General features: G+C 39.3%; 1 protein-coding gene across 2 annotated transcripts in view; it reads right to left on the reverse strand.

Moving 5' to 3' along the window:
- The window catches only part of fndc3ba (fibronectin type III domain containing 3Ba), a 128,462-nt gene that overhangs the window by 83,154 nt on the left and 20,453 nt on the right, over positions 1 to 24,855 (reverse strand). Inside the window, exons 2-3 of one of the 2 annotated variants that reach the window (XM_084412686.1) lie at positions 9,918 to 10,065; positions 7,608 to 7,683 (exon numbers count right to left, since the gene is read on the reverse strand). In XM_084412686.1, the coding sequence (XP_084268812.1) occupies positions 7,608 to 7,683; positions 9,918 to 10,037 (196 nt within the window). In that variant the 5' untranslated portion in view covers positions 10,038 to 10,065. Of the gene's footprint in view, positions 1 to 7,607; positions 7,684 to 7,960; positions 8,245 to 9,917; positions 10,066 to 24,855 lie in introns of those variants that run through there. The other variant, XM_084412685.1, reaches the window with a different exon arrangement.

Genomic DNA, 24,855 nt, shown 5'->3' on the forward strand with positions numbered 1-24,855 from the left:
AATGGTCTGCAAGGAACATTTTTATGTTACATTGTACTGAAACGGCAAAAATCTACAGAGGCCATGGACCTGATGTGTTCGCAATCTTTCCCTTCTTCTCGCTCACTCAGCTCTGAGAGGGTGTGTCTGAGGAATGGCCAGCAGAGCTTTAATCTTCTGCCAAGCCTGTGAGGCACATCTGGAATAAGCCGGGCAAATCGTCTCGGGCCGTGCCTCTCTGGCCACAGTCAACGGGCCCTGTCCAAATGAACCCTCTCACCCCACACTGTCCTCCTCGCTTGAGCTTGGGTCAGTAGACAGGAGGAATTCTCCCAATTCGCCTGCCATTGATCTTTCTCAGGGAATCTGCTTTTCTCCATGAGCCACCACTGAGTCACACAGACCTTTTTGGTCAGAAACTGAAGTTATCAAATACACGTGCCAAAAGTGTGTCCGTGTTCATTCTGAATCTTTAACACACCTAAGAAAATAAGATCTGAGATGACGTTCTTCAGATGACAGACCTGACCTTGTGCACCTTGTAGACCGGGAGGCATATCTTTTTCTTTCTAGGATTGAACACTTTACAAAACTGTTCAATTAATGTATTAGGTATCATGAGATAACAATAAACAACTTCTTTAGAGCATTTATTATTCTAAGTCAATGCTACATTTTAAAATATACTCATGTCCATTCATAATTCATGAAATAATGTTAATTTTCACTTCAAATTTTAAATTTAAACTTAACTTAATGTTAACTTAACATTACACTGTAAAAAGTGATGAGTTGAAAAAAAAGTGAGGAAAGCCCTTGCCTTAAAGTAAATAAACTTTCAATTCAATTCACATTTATTTGTATAGCACTTTTCACAATACATATTGTTTCAAAGCAGCTTTACAGAAAATGCATGAGTCCACATTACAATTTAGAGTGATCTGTTATCAGATGTGACCGTGTCCACATTTATGCATTTCATAAATGTACATATACAAATCACACAGTTAGCTAATAATGTATTAATTGAAACACTGTATTAATTTAAGGCAGAAACAATGAGCTGTCAAGAACTACATTTTTTTCAATTACGCATGAAGTTAATTACTCATTTTTTTAAGTTAAGTCAACTGATCACTTTTTACAGTGAACAAATTAATTATTTATGCTTGCACTTGCAGTAACTAATTTTAACATAAACATTGAACTTCATTGTAAAATGTTGAATTGTGCATGTACTCCAGGTCTCTGGGATCTGGTGGAGCTCTGGTGGTCACCATCCAGCAAAGCAAACTCGCACATTCTGACAAATATGCACATTTGCCTTTTGGAAAACAAAACATTCACATATGTCACAGCTCCTACTGAGATGAGTAATTTCTCACTCACCTGAAGATCTTTTAATGTTTTTTAAATGTAGGCCTACTTTTTAAAACCATTCAACAGCTCAGGTCTGGTAACTAAAAGGTAGCTGTTTCGATATCCACAAGGAACGGACATCATTGTGCCCTAGAGCAAAGCACTTAACCCAGGTTGCTCCAAGGGGGATTTCACCCTTTAGTAACCTATAAGTATAAGATGCCTTTGAAAAAGTGCTTGCTTAAATGACTACTTACTGACTTGCTTCCATCTCCTTTAGAAGGATTGTTCTGGGTTCAACTTGTCCCTCAGTTCTTTTCTAAGATGCGGTTACAGTAACACACCTAAAATGGAAGTAAACTGAACAATATACTACATATTGTTAATAAATGTACATTTGCCTTCATACAACTTCACAGCTCAAAAAAATATAATCATAATAATATAGCAACAAATCCTGTTAATAGGGCTTGCATTATTAATTTTAATAATCTGAGTCGCCTCTTCTTCTGGGTTCCTTCAACACATGCTTTAGCACATCACCTGAGTGTCTTCTCCAGCTGACCTATTATCTAATGCTAGACCTGTCTCTCAGGCAACAAGGCTGCAAAACATAAACAGAAGCCCAGCTGCTTTGTGGACATAGATAAATAAACCTTAAAGGAGAAACTGTAACACTTTCACCTCTGTAAAAGGACAGGAAAGCTGCCTTCAGGGCTACAGTATGGATTCTGTATTACATCTGCCCCATTACTCTCCGATTTGCTTTAGCAGAGTGCAACTGTAAGTTAAGTCAAGTCACCTCTATTTATATATAGCGCTTTATACAATACAGATTGTTTCAGATTAGCTTTACAGTGATAACACGAAAATTATGCATTTCGGCTGAAGTCAGTTCAGTTTTAATTCAGTTCTGTTGTAAAAATCATAAATGATTAAATTAGTTAATCTTTAAAGCAGTTCTGCAAATCTATGTCATCGTCCAGCTCGGTTCAGTTTTCATACAACAGCGTCAGTACAGTCAGATGATCAATATTATTGTTGAATATTAAGTGTCCACATCTAAGCAAGCCATAGACGAGAGTGGCAAGGAACTCAAACTCCATCAGGTGACAGAATGGAGAAAAAAAACCTTGGGAGAAACCAGGCTCAGTCGGGGGGCCACATATAAGCACATGGACTTATGACAAGGAAGATCATTAATCAGTTATGAAATGACTGCTGTTGGTGAAGTAAGCGGGAAAAGCAATTGCTCATATGGGATGTGTCTCTTGCACAAGGCGGAGACCTAAAGGGATGTGTATTTTACAAATTTCTACTATATGAGTACTTAACAGACACTAAAAATAAGCACACTGCTGTTACCCAGGTGCTCAAGTCCATTGCTGTTACCCAGGTGCTCAAGTCCATTCCTACTCGGTGGAGCCTGTGGCATGAAATGTCTGCCTCTCTGTCTCTGTGCTTTGTGGGAGTATGGTAAGCTGAGAAAGTCACTCACTTCATGCCACAATAGCCATTCATGGGGCTTTTCTAAAGATAGCTAATGACCTTCAGTCACTGTAGATACAGTCCGATGGCAAGGACAAGAACACTTTTGTCCTCTTTCGGTCAGAGAATGCATCATGTCTTTCCTGCTCATTATTGTTTTTGTTTTTCTGGACAATATTGACTACCATTGCCTCCTGACAAATTCATTCAGCATGTTTAATTTTGATATGCTTTCCGAGGCATAAATGAATTTTTTTCGGTGTTTGTTGTGCAGAAAATCAGATTCAGCGCTTGCTGACTACAACGCTTTTGCTGTGCATCATTGCTAAATTACGGTGTGCAGATGAGAGTAATGTGCTCTCAGCAAAAGCTGTAATTACACCAGAGAAGCATTTCTCCATGGCTCCTCAGAGCAGAAACAATAAAACACATTTAATTACACAAACATACTCACAGTACAGACACAGAAACGGGGTCTTTTTATGTAATTCCATCAAGTTGGACTGAAGATGACTTACAAGCTCATTCAACTGTGAAATCTTAATTCAATTGCCAAGAAAGCACTGCAAAATCTATGTATACTATTGATTATATGTTCATATTTAATGAGATGCATTATGTCACCAAAGCATTATAAGTACAGTGTTGTCCCATCTACAACAATATGGAAATCAGGTTATGGAAAAGGTTGTTTTGGTGACAAGCAAACAACATGTACAACTTTCTACACCTATGAAACATTAACCTATAAAACATTAACATACTCCAAACAGACTCAACTATGGTAACAGAATTTATAGGAAAAATTCTTTCTCATGCCTCCTACAAGAGACATGTATGAATCCTGTGATGCACGTTGCATGTTTAAGGGTTAACGTCCAAATCAGTCAAATCATGTAATGTGACTGTCGTAAAATCCAGTCTACTGTGGGACATGCCGTATAAATTAGATTGTGGACGATCAATTCAAGATCAATCACAATATAAAATCATCAGATCGCCCACGTGAAGGCCAAGTATGGTAATCCATCCTCGGAATTTGTCCTCTGCATTTAACCCATCCAAGTTAGTGCACACACATTAGGAGAAGTGAAGTGAGTAGTGAACACACACACACACACACACGGAGCAGTGGGCAGCCATTTTGCGGCAGCGCCCGGGGAGCGATTGGGGCAAGCTGTTTGCTGATAATGTCCACAACTTAACAACATTGAAATAGAAACGTGGAGTTTATCTGTCAATTATTTGCGTGTGAAAGTTTAAAGTTGCGTTCATTAATATAATAATAGGTGTGTTTGCACATCAGCCCCACCAACTCTCTGACAACCTAGAAGGCCATTGTGTAATTCGCTGGTTACGAAAAAAATAAACCCTGCCCTTAAATACACAAACAGTTAGTGCCTTATCAGCAGATACTGAGAAAAGATGGAAAACAAATGAAAATGGTAAATGTCTGTCCAACAGCATAAAAGTGGCTTGCTGATCAGGCCTGGTCCTTGAATAAATGACAAACAGGAAGTGCTCACAGATGGATGATGGATCACCACTTCAAAGAGAACCAGTGTCCCCAGTTAACCCCAAAACTCTCGCTTTATCTACCCATGGCCCACTAGGCCTTCATAAACACCACATCTCTCAGCTAGGTTAGTCAAAACACAACTGAGCTCTTCCTCAGTGGGGAAATGCTGTAGATAACACATTCAACACTGCCCTGACCTCGGAACAAACCCCCAAAAAAAGTGTGTGGGGGGGGGGGGCATGGGTGGCGCAAACACAAACACAAAACAGACAACGACCAACCCAGGACAGACTGAACTCAAACAACAGGACAGCCCTCAATTTGCAAAAGTGTGGGAAAGCAGCACGAAGCAGCCTTACTGCTGAGAAAGGACTTGTTAAGCGGTCCCCTGGAAAAAGAAAAAGGTCACCCTGTTTAAACAAGACAAAGATTACAGTTCAACCTCTTCCACTCTAATTAGCAGCGATAAGAGCGGGTTGAAACTCCAGTAAACATATGACTCCGAGCGCCGTAATGACCTGCCACTCAGCCAAAAAACTTAAAGACACTAGCGCTTGCAAGACCAACAATGGCACCTGGCAGGCAAAGGGTTAAGATTAAGAAAGTTGGGTTAAAAAGTTGAGGCTTAGCATGCTAAAAATACTCGCACAACATTCATCTAAGTGAGTCAAAAATAGGAGATGAGTGGGATCTCCACGTGGGAAGAGTAAAATGTACTGTTTTTGCGAAAGATGATTATGAGGGAGGACGGAAAGCGACCAATAAGAACGGAGAATCCTTGATTATAAAATTCTTACCCAACATCCTCCTCTTTCCACTTTTCCACTATCCTACTTCAATTTTTTCAGAGGCCTAGAGTCAAATTACATGACTGAGACACAAACTTTCATATTTAAAAGGATAAATTCCATCATCATTTATTTAATCATTCAATCATTCATTGTTCTGTACAACAAAACAATAAATATTGAAATAGTTTTTTTTTTTTTTTGGCTATACAATATCAGTCAATGTTGTTGTTTTGGATCACACTGACTTTCACAATTTGGACAAATTCAGTTAAGAAGTTTTTCAAATTCTTCTTTTGTGTGCCGCTGAAGAAAGTCATAGAGGCTTAGAATGACATGAGGGTGAGTAAATGATGACAAAATGATCATGATTGTTGGGTGAACTACCCCTTTAAATGAAATCTTTTGACTCCAAATGCGATTTTGGCCCGAGCTTTTTCAAAACGTTTTCTCTGTGCGTTCTATGTTGCCAGCGGTCCACGGGCTAAACAGTGGTTACTTTATATAAAATCCTAAATCTAGGCTTCTGCTCTGAGGTTTGCATAATGACAAAGAAGCCTCTCTGTAAAAAGCAGCTACTTCAGAGCCTCTGCTTCAGTCGACACTTCTAATTAAACCCAGTGACCTTTTCTGTAAACATGTGTGTTCGAAATGCCCCTCTCCTCCGTGCACCACACCTTGTCCTCGTTGTTTAGCTGGGTTGCTTTTTTTCCAACGCCGTGATGCCATAAGCCGTGGCTTTTCACTAAGCGTCGGATGTGCCTGTGTGCTTCTGTCCAACACAATGGCACGACCTGAAAGGCTTAACCTAAGTACTTCCTTCTTGTTTTTAACCTTTTACAGGGAGAGGTTAAAGTCAAGTACAGACATTAGTTACAGCATTGATACTTTTCTTATAGGAGGAACTGGTTTGACAAAAATGCAGCAACAGGGACACTCTCAATTTGGCTGAGACTACAATGGATGAAAGTTAATGCATTGATGCCACAAGAAAGAGCTATTAGGGAATCACAGGTGAAGACATATAGTTGATGAACACACAAAGGCACATTGTGGAAGCGAGCAAGACCGGTGCTATGGCCTGTGACCTGTTGTTTTATTCTTGTGTCAACACAAGTTGCTGCCAAGCCCTGCAGAGCCCCGTTTCTGTCCCTTATCACAACAGTGTGCCATTCACGGCCAAAAAACAACGGCCCATCCACCCTGTTCTCCACTCATCTATGCCTCCGCAACCTGAAGATCACTTCTGAGCAAGGAAATCGATGTTAAGTGACAGTGTTTTCTTATGGGACTGTGATTTTGCCTGCAGCGAAGAAGCAGGTTGTTGAAAGTCAGAGTGGGTGTTTTCAGGTTTAACTGAATCTCCGGAGTGGATTTCTGTGTTTCTTGGTGACACTTGATGTTATGGCTTCTTCTGAAACTATTTTAGTAGTGGAAAACAAGAATGTCAAACTAACTTGCCAATGTCTAAACTAAAAAATAACTGATTATCTTCATTGTATAGAACGGTTCTATAAAAGCAATCATGCTCGCAAAAGTCTGTCAGCATGGCTGAATCTTAAACTCTCTTATGGAGCCTCTAAATAGATATTGTATTCAAAGAGAAAATGGTTATTTTAAATGATATAATTACATTTTAAAATGTAATTTGTTTTGATGGCAAAGCAGTATTTTCAGCAGTCATTACCAGTCCTCAGTCTCACATGATCCTTCAGAAATCATTCAAATATGCTGATTTGGTGTTCAAGGAATCTTTCTTATTATTATCAATGTTGAAAACAGTTGAGCTGCTGAACATTTTTATGGAAACAGTGTTGCATTTTTTTTTTTTTCACGATTCTTTGAATAGTTTAAATGTTTTTACTGTCACTTATGATCAATTTAATACATCCTTGCTGAAGTATTAATTAATGAATTACTATTAAAGAAAAATCTGTTGATGAAGGTATATTTCAGGCGTACTGATTCATGCCTTTTTAACAGAAAATGTTACTGCAAATTTCCTTTGGGTATTTTAAGGCAGCAAGACAAGAACATTATGAAACTTCTTAAACTATTGTTCCCCAGTGAGAGCGGTCCTTATCTGCACAGCTGTTCAGAGAACTCAACCGCAGCGTGTGCAAACAATCCATCTTGTCCATCAATAATTAGCTACAAAGACATTGAATGTTAAAGAAGAGGGGTAATGAGACAAAGAGGCTTTGTAATCTGCCATTGTATACTCCTCAGAAGCATGCCAGTCGTGGCCCTGCGCCCGGCCTCTCATCGGTTTACATCAGCTCCAAATCCAATAACACACCAGTCATGGTTTCGATTAGCTAGAAGAACACCACACAAACAGAAATACAGGGAACAGCGGCACCATCCCACATTTCGCACCATCCTCAAACGCACAACATATATGCAAACTCGGAACAATTCCAGAAACGGCGGGACGGAGGAACCTGTTGCATGAGACAGGAAGCACAACATACCTTGAATGCATTGCAGGGATCCATCCTCTGCTCTGATGGTGAAGGTCTCTCCAGGGTTGACTTGCACAAGGATCACCTGCGAAAACAAGTGGAAATCAGACAGGCGTGTAACTCAAAACTTCGGACACAAGGTTGCGTTCTGCAAACACAATCCGAGAGAGAGAAAAAAAGTTGCAAATCCTTAAAATGCATCAGTCCATAACATTAAAACGATCCATGGTACATTTAGCGAACTACAGTCAACGCAACTGCCAAGAAAGCAAATATGACGCAAACAGATGTTGTGAAACCAGTTGTGAAACCCTCTCGAAACGGTCCAGTCGTCATGCCATCTTTTGCTCCAGGCTGCTTACCATCATGTTGTCAGTGCACAGGTTGTTGAGATTGCAAACGTGCCTGTAGATGTGAAAAAGTAGGCCCGCCATGTCGCATGAGCCCCGGGTTTCCTCACAGCCCTGATGGTGGAGTGTCAGGCGGATCTCCCATCTCCCCGTTCCAGCCCTGGAGATCTGGGCACCTACTTCCTGCCTCCACACACACATACACACACTGTCTGCTGCTGCTGCTGCTGCTGCTGTTGCTATGGGAACGACGGCATGCACTGAAGAGTCAAGCCGGCTTTCCAGAGGAAAACCTCGTTCAAACCCCCTCCCGTTCCCAGCACACACCTAATGCAGATAAATTACTCTTCTGATGCGCAACGTCACCAGAATGCAAATGAACACTGGCACGACCTTACGCAAACATTGCACCTTTGCATATCAGGCTGACATCGGATCATGTTGGCAGTCTAATGTTACAATTAATCAAGGGTGCCGGGTACATACTGACAACTTTTTTCTTTACAGTGATGCAGAGAAACAGGACGTGGCTGAATCCAAAGCATTTAACCTTCACTATCTGCTGCAGACGCCCTTTTCCTTATCTCTCAAGGGTCTGATTTTCTTTCCGCTCTGGTCGGAGCAAACACGGCCGGGGCGCTGTATCTGCAGCACCTGGAGAAGAGATCAGAACACACTGATCCGCTCTGATAGCCCAGATCTACAGAGAGATGTGTGAGGAAAATGTGAAGCATGCCTGAGGGCTCGCTGCACTCCTTGAATGTCTAATTTAAGATGACAACAACATTCCTCATGGACCAAAATACAGATCTAGTTCAGAATGGATGTATCTGGCTTTGTTTTACATCAGGAGTTAGTGAGAAAGAATTAATTTAGGGAGACCAGCAGCTACAAAGCAAGTCAACTTTTCACTTTCAACTCTCAAACTACTTAGGAACTTTTCCATCAGCACAGCATAAAACCACAGAAAACTGAAAAAAAAGGCTTTTACTTTTGCAATGTTTCTCTTTAAAAGGTGAAGAGTGTATTTTATGAACACTGCTGGACGTCTGCTATTGGTCAGATAATCCTGTCCCAAAGTCAGCGTTGTTATATTAAATCATCTGCAGAATGCAAAATTAAATAAATAGGTTTAAATATTGTCATTGTAAAGCCAAATGTGACTGAAATGTATTATATGGAAAAATTATCTTTTCTGTAATAAATTATAATTTAAATCATTAAATTAAATCAATTAACCAATTTTAACAGTAACAAACAAAACATGCCTGCATATAGTTTTGTAAAAAGATGCTTTGTTATTTATTTATTTATAACTGTTCATAAAATCAAAAATATTTTTTTTTTATATATATATTTATATACTGTATTGCAAACAATTTCCCCCCAAAAAATGTAAAAAGTTTTTTTTGGAAATTGTTTGCAATTGTTTCTTCTCACTACCATCATCTTTAGCATGATCAATTTCTAAAGTTGCTTTGAAAAAAATATTTGAAATATTTCAACAATACATGAAAATATTTTGAATATTTGAATGGGAAAAGCACTTTACAAATAAATAGAATTTAAAATGTTTCACTTCAGGGTTATACGTTTACAATTACTCTAATAGTGGATAGAGAAGGGACACGCCATTAACATAATACAAATTTCCAGATTATATTTATTTCGGTTCTAGTGCAATGAAAAAATTTAATTCAGTTATTTAATACTAAAAATTGTTTGATACTGTTTTCAAATTGTGTCTTTCTACATGCACACTTTTTACATTGTTGAAATGGGATCATCTTATTTAGAGGTCCATCATGGTATCGACAACTTTAAAAATCCCTGGTCTATGAATGTGTAGCAGCTTACATTTGCATTTATATGTATGCATCTGGCAGAGGCATTTATGCCAAGTGACCTTGCATAAATTCCATTCCAGGTACACATTAACAATTCAAGCATCATCCGGAGTAAAGCTCACCTGTTGCGATCCATCCCCATTAACATTAATCATGTGCGGCATCATAGCCACCTCCCCGTTCAATAGTGGTGGCGGCAGGTCCAGCGGAATCTGGTCTGTCATCATCATTGTGACGTACATTCATGGAGAACTTTCCTGGACTGCCTTTCTGTGAGAAGAGTGAGAGAAACAAACTGTCATGAAACTGAAAAATAAAGAGTAAGATCTGCAAAATAATGTCATATGATCTCAAACTTGCAAACACACCCTCTTTAGCTGGCCTGGTTTTGTGCTGTGAGGAAGATGGACGTGTTCATTTATTTGAGATGATTTCACAATCTTTAGTTGGTTTGTGACGTTTGAGTGACTGGGCTAAAGCATAAATGGATGGAAGATGCTCTGCAGTGACTCAGCAGGCAACTGAAGCCAACTGTGGAGCACAGCCGTATCATTGTGAGTTGGATGGCCCGAGGGAAGATCTCCTAAACGAGAAGAGCGTGTAACCGACACGAAAGTGGACTCCCACCCCCTAGAGTTTGAGTTTTGAAATGTGTATAGCATTATGGAGTGATTTCACCACTAACAATAAACTTGGTTTTGATAACATAGCATTAGCGCAAGTCTGTAATGATCCAACGGTTTAGTACAGCGACAGCGTGACTGTGGTCTAATGGAGGAGAGAGGGAAAAGTAAAGAGTTTGGGGAATAAAAAGGTGACCAAGTCATCAATGAAGGATGCACAATTTCTTTATTTTGGATGGAAGGTCACACCCATTTGCAACATAAACACACGACACAACATGCGGCGGAGCCCCCAGGACCAGAATGCAACCTCCTCAATGTCTCCCTCCCTCGATACCTCACTCGTAAAGAAGTCAAAGCACATCTTCAGAGAGAGAGAGAGAGAGAGAGAGAGAGAAAGAGAGAGAGAGAGAGAGAGAGAGAGAGAGAGAGAGAGAGAGAGAGAGAGAGAGAGAGAGAGAGAGAGAGAGAGCACCTGACTTCATCAGACCCATGCACATGATTCACCGGAAGGCAAAAAAAAAAATACTACGCCTCATAAGGACTGAAAATAGAGATAGGGATAGTTCAACCAAAAATGTTGACAGAATTGATCATTTACTCAGCCTCATGTCATTCTAGGGGTGGGCGATATACCGGTAGAAATTTGTCAACACAAACGCTCCTCATTCTACAAAAGATTTCCACTTCAAATAAATGTTGTTCTCAAATCCTGAAAAAAACTGTATCAACTTTGATAATGGCAGCAAATCAGCATATTATAATGATTTCTGAAGACTATGTCAGTAATGGCTGCTCAAAATTCAGCTTCGCCATCACAGGAATCAATTACATTTTAAAATGTATTATTAAAATAGAAAACCGCTATTTTAAAAATGTTAATAATTTCACAATATTACTGATTTAACTATTTCTGATCAAACAAATGCAGCCTTGGCAAGAGACTTTTTTCAAAAACATAAAAAAATAAAAAACCTTACAACCCCAAACTTTAACGGTAGTGTGTACATATTTATATATAACAAAAATTTAAAAACACGGAATGATGACTCCGCTAATGGCCTTAGCAAGAACCAATAAAATGTCCTTCTTGGATACAGATAGCACACCATGTCCAATTTTACCATGCATTTTGTTCCTTCCATTGATGTTAAATGGTTAGTTTCGTGTGATCCACAAAAGCAGACATAAATCTACAGTTATTTGGCAGCAATTGGTTCAATTTACATGAGAGGTGCAGACCCATCCGAAGACATTATAAATGTTTGTGAACACCAGGACAGCATAAATCTGATTATTTCTCTGTGTAATAATGTGGTCCATCCACATGCTCATTGCATCTCCGTTCTTCTCTCTATTCTGTTTGACTTTCCATCCATCCTTCATTACTTTTTGCCCACTCCTCATGCTCTGTGTTTATGCAGTACATCAGGTGAGATTGGCATGGCAAAACAAGAGTAAACAGATTAAACAGATGGTGACCTCCTTTAGGCCCAGTCACAATCCCAGTCTTTCGTGATGATGATGATGATGTCTCACAGACACATGTCTCTAATTGCAGTGAGGAGAACAGAATGTGACTGTACTGGAAATGCAGGAAGATCAACCTGGAATGATCCCTCTTGCATCTGGTATTTTAGCAGAGTGGGGACTAGATCCATATCACTGATCACACAGTGGTTTGTTTAGAAGTCTTTTAATCATGATTTCATTAGTGCTATGTGCTCTTAGCATTTAGTCCAGCGAGTGGAGTTTTTGGCTAAAGTTTAAAATTGTCAATTCTGTTACCGTCAAACTCTGTTACCAAGGTGGAGCAACAATGTTGACAGTATGTAACGGAATTGACAGTAACAGAGTTGACAAAAAAATAATATAAAGAAATCCGCTTTTTTGTTAAAAGTAAAAAATCTTGTGTTTGGCAAGCATTGAATTATTAAAATTGATTATGTTTTCAATAAGGTACTGAAAAGAATTTCTGTTAGTGATCCTTAACTTTTTGAAATGCAAAATATATCTCCAATTATAGAATCACTCATGATATGATTCAAAGATTAGAATTAAGTTAATATTGTCAACAGAGAAGGAAATGCATATTAAAGGGATAGTTCACTTTGAAATTAATTTTTGATATGTTTTAGCTTACCTCAAGGGCATCCAAGATGTAGGTGTCTTTGTTTCCGCAGTAGTTTCAATTTTGATATTTTTAGGTCAACCCGTTCTTGTCTGTCAGTCATAATGCAGGTCTATGGTCACTGGCTCAAAACACAAGCACAGAGTCCAAATTAAAACAATTCCCCATCGTCCAAATGAAACAATTCCCCATCATAAGTACACATTGATGGCCTAAGACACGAAACGAGCGGTTTGTGTGAGAAAACGAACAGTATTTATATCGTTGTTATCTCTTGAAAACAGCACACGTCCAAATGATCTGACGGCGCGGGCGGGTATAGACATAGATGTCGCCTTGGCTACTGCAGTTCATTGGAACGAAACCGTAGCCAAGCGACATCTAGTGTATATATCTATACCCGCCCGCTGGCGGGTATAGATGTATACACTAGATGTCGCCTTCGCTACTGCAGTTCATTGGAACGAAACCGTAGCCAAGGCGACATCTATGTATATATCTATACCCGCCCGCGCCGTCAGATCATTTGGACATGTGCTGTTTTCAAGAGATAACAACGATATAAATACTGTTTGTTTTCTCACACAAACCGCTCGTTTCGTGTCTTGGCCATCAATGTGTACTTATGATGGGGAATTGTTTCATTTGGACGTGGGGAATTGTTTTAATTTGGACTCTGTGCTTGTGTTTTGAGACAGTGACCATAGACCTGCATTATATGACTGACAGACAAGAACGGTTTGACCTAAAAATATCAAAATTGAAACTACTGCGGAAACAAAGACACCTACATCTTGGATGCCCTTGAGGTAAGCTAAAACATATCAAAAATTAATTTCAAAGTGAACTATCCCTTTAAGGGTTTAGCATAAAACAGAAATTAAAAAAAGATGCTATTGTTGGAGACAATTCAGCAGGTTAGAATGGATGGGAAAGTTGGCACCTGAATGTGTCAAAACTATAAACAGACAGAATCGCTGTGAAATACACCATAGTACATGAAATAGAGGAGGGAGGAGAGAGACCGACAGACAGGCCAACAGACGGCCACACACAGCGAAAAAACCCTACAGCTAACCAGAAATAATTAATGACCTTTTAAGAGCCGCCAAGCCACAGTCCCAGAGAGCTGAGGGGAGGACTCTGAGAGAGAGCGATGGATGGAAAACAGCAAGAAAGAGATAGCAAAAAGAGAGAGAAAGAAATGGAAATGAGTTTAAATGACTAAACAAAGGCCATCGGAGTTAATTCAGTCAGCTGTCGGGCTGTGAAGAGTGGCCCTGATGCAGTCGTGGTCTCAGGCGACAGGTTAAAGTGCTGGGTGGTTAGGCTGAGATTAGTTCAGTTGAGCGGCCCATGCTGAGCTGCTTTGATGCCTGGATCCCTCCTGCTTTAGCAGCTAATGGGGCCTATGCTAAGCCTCGGCCTCTCACCCATAATTAGGATTTCCATTGAAACTGAAGCCTGCATTTATTTTAGGATTGGTACAACTTACAGTGGAAACTTACAATGAGATGGATATGGGTTGTGATAGCTTAATGGCTGTGTTTACAGAAATTCCGGACTAATATTTCATAAACTTTGTAGCCTTTTTATCTCTTTGTTTGAAATATCTTGTTTTGTTCTCTGGCTGGTATGATTGCGGTTACGGCCATGGATTTTCATTGTGAAGGTTGTTCCGACAGTAAAATCCTTGAAGTTTCCTCCTCTTTGAAAGAATGTCTGATTAATAAGGTGTCGATTCCAAAAGACGATAAAAAGTTAAATTGAAAAATTCCTTCAAGGATAGGCTGCAACAATCGGGCGCTTGTTCGCTGGGGCTGAGGGAAGTGGTGGGATAAGAGACAGCCTTGTGTGAAGAAGCCAGGCTTTCTGCTGGAAGCGAAAACTGAGGACTGCCTTTCAAATCTAACAGAGGACGTAAAAGACGATAATTCACTGAGGTGTCACCTCATCTGCCAGTCGGGACCAAAGAGGCCCAGCTGAGCTTAAACCCAAAGCCCTGAGTCTGTGAAACTGTTCCATTCAGCTATCTGACCTCCACCACTTTCACATACCTAGAAGTCAACAGTTGTACATGCAAAAATAAAGCAGAGTGATAAAAAAAAAAAAAAAATACACAAAGTCTGTGTGTAGACAGACAAAGGAGTGTCATGATTGGATATATGAATGAGACCCTGGCCTTCTGACTACTCTCTGTTCATTACCTCATTTTCACAGTAATTTCCCTCTACAATTTGAGAAACAAAAAGCAGCTCTGTTTGCAGCACTCACTTTCTTGTGCAGTCTGCCACCTTCTCTTTCGCTCAAGGTTTTTTTTTTTATAAATGAATCAAGCCAGTTTGAGTAACAAAAAACCCCTATTAAACTTGAAAAACAAGGGCTGATTGAATCCATAAGCATGTACATTTGTTTAATCTGCTTCCTCTGCAGCTTTCACAACACACAGCTCTCTAATTGGCATTTAGATTAGGGGTACTGTAGACGAAAACAGGCTGAGTATGCCTCAGAGCAAAAGATGTAAGCGTACCTTTCACACTCATAATGCCTGGGAACTTGAATCTCAAAAAGATCAACAACAGCAGAGACAGTATGAGGAGAATGAGATAAAAATGTATTAAAATGCAACTCAAAAATGGAAGTCCCATCAGTTAAAAGAGCCAATCTTTCTGAAATGTATCTGAGTCATCACCCATTTTATTTAGCCTTGAAGACATTAACTGGATGTGTGCCTGAAAAATACATTGGTTTATACTGATGGATGATCTATATCAGCACCTTATCGTTTATTGCAGATGCTGAAGTGAATTGCTGGGTACATGTAATGATGCAGAGCTGTGCAAACAAAACTTTTGGTCTTTTAAATATTTTTTAATAAAGAAGTTTAGATCATTTCAGTTAATGCACATGAAAACTAACAGCGTATCAGTTTCAGCTAGAATTTAAATGATCATTGTTTAAGCTAAAAGATGCCAAATTTATGATATGACTGTTGTGATCGAAACATAATTGTGACAAAAATCCTCCTCAAATCCATCAAGAGTCCTCAGTAAGGTGTGTGTAACAGCTTAGTGCTGTTGCTAAGGGCTTCACTGGACTGTTGTGTTGTGTTTTGCAGTGTCTACCAATGCCTTTCCTTCCCTGCTAGAGTCTCCCCTGTGGTGCAAAAACTAGTTCTCCAGATCTTGTGCTGAATTGCACAGGTCTGGGGAAAAACAAAAGGAAAGGCGTTTTTGAATGAAGGCGCAGGGGATTTTTGAATGACGGGTCGTGCTTTGCCTAACCGGAGATGAATATCACTGTCACCCATTGAGAACAAAACACACTGAGCCACTTCCTGTTCTACAGCCTGCTTGGTGCAGACTGTATATTTAACATTGTGCAGGACAATAAGGGAAGTACAGTATGGTCACACATTCATATGCGTGCACACACTCTACTCAGCCAATTCAGATGGTGGGTGATTTGCCACAGCGCCTCAGTCCAGATCTTGCACTGCAAAAAAATAAATAAAAAATTGGTCATGCACACCCTGACTTTCCTGTTTCCTGACAGCCTGGCGGAAAGGACCAGCTGTGGGTCATGATTGCACAACCACGCTAACACAACTCATCTGGAACCTAATAAAGTTAGTCTTTCACAAACAACTCACACTCTTAATTCATGTACCATGCATTTTGCCAAGACGATACATCCAAATGTTATCCCGGGACATCAACAACTCACTAACACCCTCATCACATGACATGAGATGTGGGCTAGCCACATCCACAACATTCCTCTCCCACAACACGACGCAAGCATAGAAATTAAGACAAAAACGGAAAGTTCCTGATGGCATCAATGGAACGCAAAGCTGTGGTTTAGAACTTCAGGAATACCTTACAGGTGACAAAGAAGTCCCCGGCGACTTTCAATGGTCAAGGTTTGCAACACAGCTCTTATGTCTGTGGCTTTAGGAAGGCCGTCACAAGCCAAGAGATTTGTGGGCTGCAAGACTGAGCAAATATGGCAGCTCCCACTTTTATTTATGCATAAATATCACACAGACTAATTAAATCCAGGGCAGTCTGGGCAGCGAGGCGTGCAGTACAGCCAGTCTCTGTCTGCCTGTCTCTCTCATTCTTGTCCAGTACCTCCTGTCACATGCCAGCCAGCTTCCGTAGTCTACATTGGCACAAAAAAAAAAAAGGAACAAAAGAGAAAACTAACGCTGAGGGAACAGGTCAGACGGACGGCAAACAACAAAATGTCCCAGCCTTGTCCAGCACATTGACCCTTTGAAACCTCAGGGACTGCATCCAAATTCCTCTACTTTTAGAGTATGTAGTAGTGAATTTAATGAGGAACTTGCTTCTTGATAGATGAGGAAGAGAATTCAGAAGCTATGCAGGTGTGTGGTGTTGATACATTCCTGGATATACTAATCTGATCTGCCATCTTGTGACCCCTGTGCTCCTCATCTTTTTTTGGAAAGATTATGCATCCAATTATAACCTTTTGGGAAAAGAGAAACAAACGCCTATCATCATTTTTTTTCAGAAAAGCAGACTCCGTTGTGAACCACAGGACTTCCATCACCAAGAATTGGCTGACAGTTACAGCTATTGACAGAGGCACCAGGACACTTTGAACACTTTCAAATAGATTATTTGAAAGTCCTTCCCATCCATCGGTGGTGGGAGTCCCTCAACCTTGCAATGGTCTTGTACAAATACACAGAGAAGTAGCACAGGGGCTCCACAGGGATTGGATCTCTTTTCCTCTTCATGCCCAACACTTCAGTGTTGAAGTACTTCTGTACAAGAAGTTATGCCACCCGCAGAAGTTCTCAGATAAATCGATTGTGGCGACTGTTGAATAAAGATGGAAGAAATAATACGATTGAGAATTAGCATATAGTTAAGATTGGAGGTATGGTTCTGTTCTGGGCAAGAACTCCCTGTGCATCCATGCAGCCTAGCATGGATAAGAGCAGGGAGAGCAGCAATAACCCCCCTTAGGGTAAACAGAACAGAACCAACATTTCTGTATTGCAGATATCATTAATTAATTCTAATGTACAACATAATTAGAGAATTTTAGTCTGATTCAGGGTGAATCAGAATGCCAATCCTGACTGACGAGATGAGGAGCTGGGGATGGAGGAGGGTAATTAGCTCCTGAGAAACGCAATAACTGCTGATAATACTGAAGGAGCTTATGTATACAGTGATAAGCGTTGTATTTCTATAGGTAGACGTGGATCAGCTGAGAGTCAGCTGATGTGAGTTGATTAATGTGACCTGCCAGAACTGATGCTACAGAAAAATTTGACTGGCCTATAATGACGATCATCAAATTTTTCTATGTTTAGTGGTGGACAAACATGAAAACTCTGCGAGTAAAGTGGAATAAGTGTGCTCAATAGCTATGTTTTAACTCAAGTTGAAACTGTAAATCTTTCATTAAATGTAATAAATTACAAAACGCTCTGAAGAACTGAGCGGTACCTCCATCCAGCATTTTTTTATGCAATATCCCAAAATTTGCATAGAAATATAATGGAAATTGTCCATTTACTACTGAGTGAACAAACTGAAGTGAATTTCCTGAAAAAGCTCTCAGCATTATATTTTTTAAGTAGTCTGCAATGCCAGGTTTCTGAGCCTGGCTGCAACAAACCCCTCGAGCTAAGACGACCCTTAGTTATATTTGTAAGTGAATTTTCACTAAGGGTTTTCTTAACTAAAAGTTTTTTTTTGCCACCAGCTGTTGGGAGTCAGGGACGCTAACAGACTTAAAATGCTCATAAAAGGCATGTTCTGTCATTGGGTCTGACTGAAACTCTCTGGAGGGTGTGGGTGAAATAATGAACAATGTCTGTCATCCCCTCATGCTCAGCATGCTTGTTGAAGAGGACATTCAGCAACAGGATGATTCAACCATTAGCTAAAGGTGGTCCTTCTGTGCGCACAGGCAGGAGAACATAGACTTACTGTGAATCCTCTCCCTAGAACTGCCTCTGTATAGAGTGGTGTGTGCTGGTATGACGTCAGAACCTGGAATACTAATTCACCGCCGGTTCCTTCAAGATTTTCCCATGGGGTATTTTTATTTATGCGTAAACAGAAGTTTTTGTTCTACAATGTAAATTACACACACTCATAGTGAAAATGTGAATTTAGGCGGTTATGTTCATTTTTGAAAACGTACATTTTTAATAAATGATGTTTTATTAACAAGGTTCGGGAGGAGCACGTTCAGATAATTAACACAAGTGGAGAGCACTCAGCAATCAATGGTAAGAGGTGCATATATACTCCGCAGTCTCACCTCATTCCATTGACAGTTTTTGCAGCATCCCTCCACCACCCCTTCTCCACGCTTCTAGTCCTAAAACACTTACATACGGGGGGAGCACTCTGGGTTCGGGCCGAACTCCGAGCTCGGAGCCCTCCCTCCGGACAGCACGCCAAATACGCATTAAACTTACCCCTTCAAATTATATGTAAGTGTGAACTCGTGAAATAACTAGATAAGACAGCTTGGGGTGTGAGTGTGTGTAGTCAGTGTACGTTGTAGAACAAAATGTCAAAGTATCATAAAGTTATGTTTACCACAGGCTTTATTTTACTCATAAATAATTAAAAAAAAAGGCCCATTATAAAATCCCATAGGAAAATCCCAAAGGAACCAGCCACGTATTAGACTTCCAGGTTAGGCATACTCTAAATAGACAGGACAATTAAATACAGTATTATTCAGTGCGCTGTATAGGCTATTCTGGGTAGTTAGTGCTCTATTTAATTACCCCTTGAAGGGATAGTTCATCCAAAAAAGGAAAATTCTGTCATCATTCACTCACCCTTCATGTCGTTTCAAACTTGTATGACTTTCTTTCTTCTGCAGAACATAAAAGACTTTTCGTTCATAGAACGAAAGTCATTGGGTCTAAAACATTAGATGCTATTGACTTTCATTGTATAGACAAAACAAAACATTTTTGCATTTTAATCAAATAAGAAAACAGTGAATCGAATCTATTGTGTCAACTAAAAGAATCAGAAACAGAAAAAATTATTCATTTAAAAAATGTTTTACAGTGTCTGTGTATCTATTCAATATTGTGACATAAGACAACTTGAGTACTATAGTGCATAAATATATACAACCATCTCTAACCTCCAAGTAAAAAAAAAAAAGTAAAAAAAAAAAGAAGTTATATCGGCGGCATATCTGCGTCATACGCCGATATCGATATATCTGCGACAGGCTTATATTGGCCGATAAAATCGGGCTCAAACTAACAACTATAATGAGAAATCAAATACGTTTTTAGAAATTATTTTAATAGATTGTCACATTATAACGTAATAGTACGATGAAAGACCGCCTCTGCAGAAACAGATCAAGGCCTACTTTTACATCATTGCATCTTTGGCCCCGCCCACTGGTGTGTTAGTAAGATGAGAAGGAGTGAAGAGAGATACAGCATCACTGGACTAAAAATAATCTTAATAAAATTTAAATTAAATTACCTTTTAAAGTATCCTAATGCTAGGAAAGTGGTTATTTTCAACTATATGAATGTTGGTATATTTCACTGTGGATTTGGTATCCATTTGGTAGCTATTTATTATCAACACTTTGCACGTTTAGTTAATCTCAAAAGCTGTATAGTAAAAAATATTTTGAGAGAGTTCCACATGTAATACTTATTTCAAATGCACAGATGTAAGCCAATCATAGCAGTGGGCGTTTACACTGAAGTCTCACAGCAGACACACCCCTTCAAACAGAGCGTTCAAATAAAAGGGCTAAAATCAGGGTAGAATTTTTTTATTTCTTATGACAAATTTTGATGTAAAAATCATACTAACGTTATAAGTGCACCTCAGGAGTCATAAAATAAAATAAATGACTTCATGACCCCTTTATATATTGTTACAGTCGTATTTTATATATTGTTGGTAGTCTCACAGCAGTATGCAAACAACACTTGTCTTGTCACTTGTCTGAAGGACAAAAATGCAAAGCTGAACAGACAGAGGTGAGCAAACAGCGCTGGTGTTTTGTGACATTTGAAATCCCTGTTGTAATGCAATCTCATGCGTAATACAGCGAAGTGATTGGATTAAAAGAGTACATTCTCATGAATAATAAAAGCTCAGAAACTGATGATGTAGACGCATACTCTCTAGCCACGGCAGCCAATCATCACTTCAGATTAACACAGATACCTCACATTTCGTGACGTTGGCTGAACTCCGTTTTTTTAACCAGAAGAATGAAATGGCTCCGAAAAATGGCTCCACTTTTCCCTTAATAAATAACATAATGAGTGCTGTTGTTGTTTTCATTGATGTACAACCTGTACATATCCGTTAACGTTTCCAAAAATGTGTTTTAGGGTTTCATGACCCTTTAAGAGTGTTTAAAAAGCTCTTGTGAGGTGGTGTGTAGTGGATGCAGCCGGTACAGACTCAGATTAGGGCAAATCTTAACACGCAGAGCAGAAACATGAGAGGGCCCATAGGCACGGAAACTTGGGTTGTTTTGTTAGTTTCAGCACTATGGTAAACAGAGAAGCAATGGCCTCTTTTTCCACTACCTTGTTTCTACTCTTCTGTTAAACTGCCCACAAGATATGTCCCAAAACCAGCTCACAAGAAAACTAGATCATCTCAACAATACACCACAAAAAGATCCGACTAGATGAAGAAACCGACACAGTCAGCCAATAACCCAACAGAGTGCATCCAAAGGAGGAAGAGGTTCAAAATTAGGACAGATAGAAACAAGAAGGGGAAAAAATGAAAATGAGCCACAGGGAGACATGAGCTCTACCTGTAGGTATGCGCCCCGCTGGCTGCAGATAGGAGCGTTTGCCAGGGCTGTCTGATATCTGCTTATTAGCTCCGTTTAATCACAGACTGCACAAAGCCACGTCGGACCCACAGCTTCAGAGAACACCAATTACACTTTCAGACACACACAAGCAATTAATAAGATCCTCAGTAGCTGTCTGGCTCCTGCAGGCAGAAGAACCTGCAGGGACAGAAGACAGGCAGAACTGAGAGGAATGCTGATGCTGAAAAGCGTCAGAATAGACGGAAGTCAATGACAAAACTCTTACCAAAAAAGCACCATGGAAATACTGGTTTTATTTTTTTAATCGTAATTCAATACTATATTCAATACTGTATTACCATTTGTGTGTGTTTTTCTATTAAATATATGAACTAATAAATATTTACACAAAAATTATAAATATTTATTGTACGACAGGGACGTCACTAGGCCCATATTAGGAGGGCTTTGGCCCCCCTAAAATTCAATCCAGCTCTCCTAAAAAATGTTCAGTAAATCCGTACTATGCCCACTAATTCGTGATTGGCTCAGTCCCCTAATTCGTGATCACCTCAGTCCCTTTTAAAAATCAAATGAAACTGGTGGCAGGCTTCGGGTCACCCCCGTATTTTAGCATGCATTATTCAGCGCCAGTGTCAAAAGCAGAGGACAATGTGTGTGCATTTATTGATAGATTGTTATGATATCTGCATTGTGTAGTTCTTTATGATGCAGGAGCAATTCAAGACAGTTTCCCATCCACTGTCAAATTTTATGAAAATCCTTTCATCTAAATTGTATGAGACTTTGTGACTTTTCCTACTCTTGCTATACTTCATACTTCATTCAAATTGCTAAAATTTGTTATGATATTAATTTTATAATAAATCCAAAAACAAAACACGTGAAAAGAGCTTGTTTTCCCACCAGGTGACAGAAATCCACTAAAGCATTATATTATTATAATTATAAACTTATTTAAAGTTTATTTTACTGCACAAAAAAAAAAAAAAAAGAGTTTAAAACATTACATGGGTTGATTTTTTTTTTTTTTTTTTTTACCACATATTGCCAGTCTGGAGGATTAATTGCAGTAATATAAAAGGTTGTCTATTCTTAATGAATATTAGCTGGTTATTTAAAATGATTAGAAATTATTTAAATATTCAGGGAGTTTCTTGACAGGTAGTGCAGAACCTACTGTATTGTTCATGCCTACCCTAGTATACAAACAATATATTTTTGTATTAATTTAGTTTTTTCTTTTTTTAAAATCATACCCTCATTGGAGGCAAAGCCCATACCTGTTCAATGTTTGATCAATGTTTCTTTTCATTAAAACGAAATGCTTAAAAAAAAAAAAAAAAACAAGACAGTAAAATCTTGTAAATAAAGAGGTTTAAATGCAAACAAGAGTTCTTTTATAAACAGAAATAGATGAAAAGCAACCATGAAGATGATTCATACCATCTCTTTAACCATGAAACTCTTCATAAATAAAAGCAGGAGAGAGTGTAGTGTTCCCTCTAATGGGCTGCTTGGGTTGAAATCTGCATAATGGGAGAGAAAGACCTATAATTTGACCTGGAATGAGTATAAGATGTACTCAGAGGTTCAGCGTCCAGCTGCACTGTGTATGGGTGTTCTGGAGAATTTATGCATTTGGCCTGTTGTGGTTCAAAGTATCATTTCCAATGGCTCCATCCATTTTGAAACATCCATTTTCAAAAACAACTGAGGAAAGACTGAAAGAGAGAGCAAAATTAAGTTGATATTGGACTAAGGGTGATATTGAAAGATGAACTGAGGTCTAATATGATGAAAAATATTGAGTTTGCCCATTTTGGAGCCCAAAGTCACACTTTGTCACAGTTGGACGATGATAACAACTCACTCAATCATAGTACCAAAACAGGCTGCGAGATGTTTGCCAACCAATCAAAAATGTCACTATATCAAGGGACCCCCACACATATGAATAAATACACAGCTCACCATGCAGACCGAAATAATAAACTGCCAAGACCAATAATAAGACAAATGTGTAACCTAGCAGCTAGTGGTTGCTGTGAAGACCATATAAATCATAAATCCAAAATGCATAGCTGTTTTTTACAGGTGGGATGCTTCCATAGGAGTGTGTATTTTATATAGGTTTATGCTGAAAGGAATTTTCTAGCAAGACTCTCCACAGCCTGTACACCACAGGTAATCGGGTTCACAACTGATGTTTTCAGAAAAACGAATAGCGACACCATGGAAACAGCCGTCTCTCATAGCAACAGCATCTCTTTAAGCATCAACTTACCTTTTTCCAGGTCACACTGAACTTTAATGCTCAGCTTTCTGCTTGAAAGTTGTCATAGAGCAACATGACAAGGAGACAAACAAGTGTTTTGCTTTTATAATATTGAGAACCATTAAATTAGGAAAGAAAATCTTAACGATAAGCACATCACAAAAATCACAGGCCATGGTGGTGCTTTTTAAGGCTCAAGAAAAAGAAGAGGGCACTGCACAAACAGGAAGTTCAGCCGCTGACTACAAGCATGTTTGGGGTGCACACACATTTATTCTTGAAGTGACCGTATGCACATCACCTACTGGAATCCAGAGAGAGTCCACAATTCTCACTGCACCCTAAAGCACAGAGCTGCATCTCATTAACTAACTACCTGCCCCATACTTGACCCATAGATAAAGAGAGGTGACAGTTAGCATGAAATGCTGTAGACACAGCCTGGGGCCCTTTCAAATGTTCACATTTAATCATTTATCAGATGCTTTTGTCCAAACTGACTAACAAATGAGAAATGCAAGAACACTTTCAGCTGTAAAGTGCACTAAGATTGTGATATCTGCATTTCATTGGCCTACTAAATGGTTTAATGCAGTCGCTATTGTGAAATGGTTTCTGTCCTTACAGAAGTTCACAACATCCATACAGGAATGTTCTCAGGTGTCACCATACAATGAAAGCTGGACCCTGGGGAATATTCTGTAGAGGCATTGACATCAGAATAGGTATTGAATGACTACACTTGCTATATAATGTGGGCCAGCAAAAAGAGGAGTAAGAGCTTCCTTTGAAGGACAAAATTACAGAATAATACTCCTCTTTTTTTCATTTTTGACCACTTTTAAGCAGAGACAGTCAAAAGTGAAAGGAAATCATAGAGGAGAAAGCTAAAAAGGAATTAGGGCACGTTGCAGGGCATACTCGAACCTGCATCATCCACATGAGCACCACAGCTCAACGATGTGGATGAATATATTATAAAAAATAAAGGCTAAAAGACAAAAGTCTTTTAAAAGACAAAATGCATGAACTGATAGCATGTGCACATTAAATGTTCGGTAAGTCACTTTTGGACAACTGTAAACTAGTCAACCAACCATCATGTCCTAAAATGGCCAATAGCTCAATGACGGGGGCACCTGAGAGAACCTTCCCCCAACTCAACCTAGCCTGAC

Source organism: Rutilus rutilus (assembly GCF_951802725.1).
Source record: "Rutilus rutilus genome assembly, chromosome: 6".
NCBI classification, from domain to species: domain Eukaryota; kingdom Metazoa; phylum Chordata; class Actinopteri; order Cypriniformes; family Leuciscidae; genus Rutilus; species Rutilus rutilus.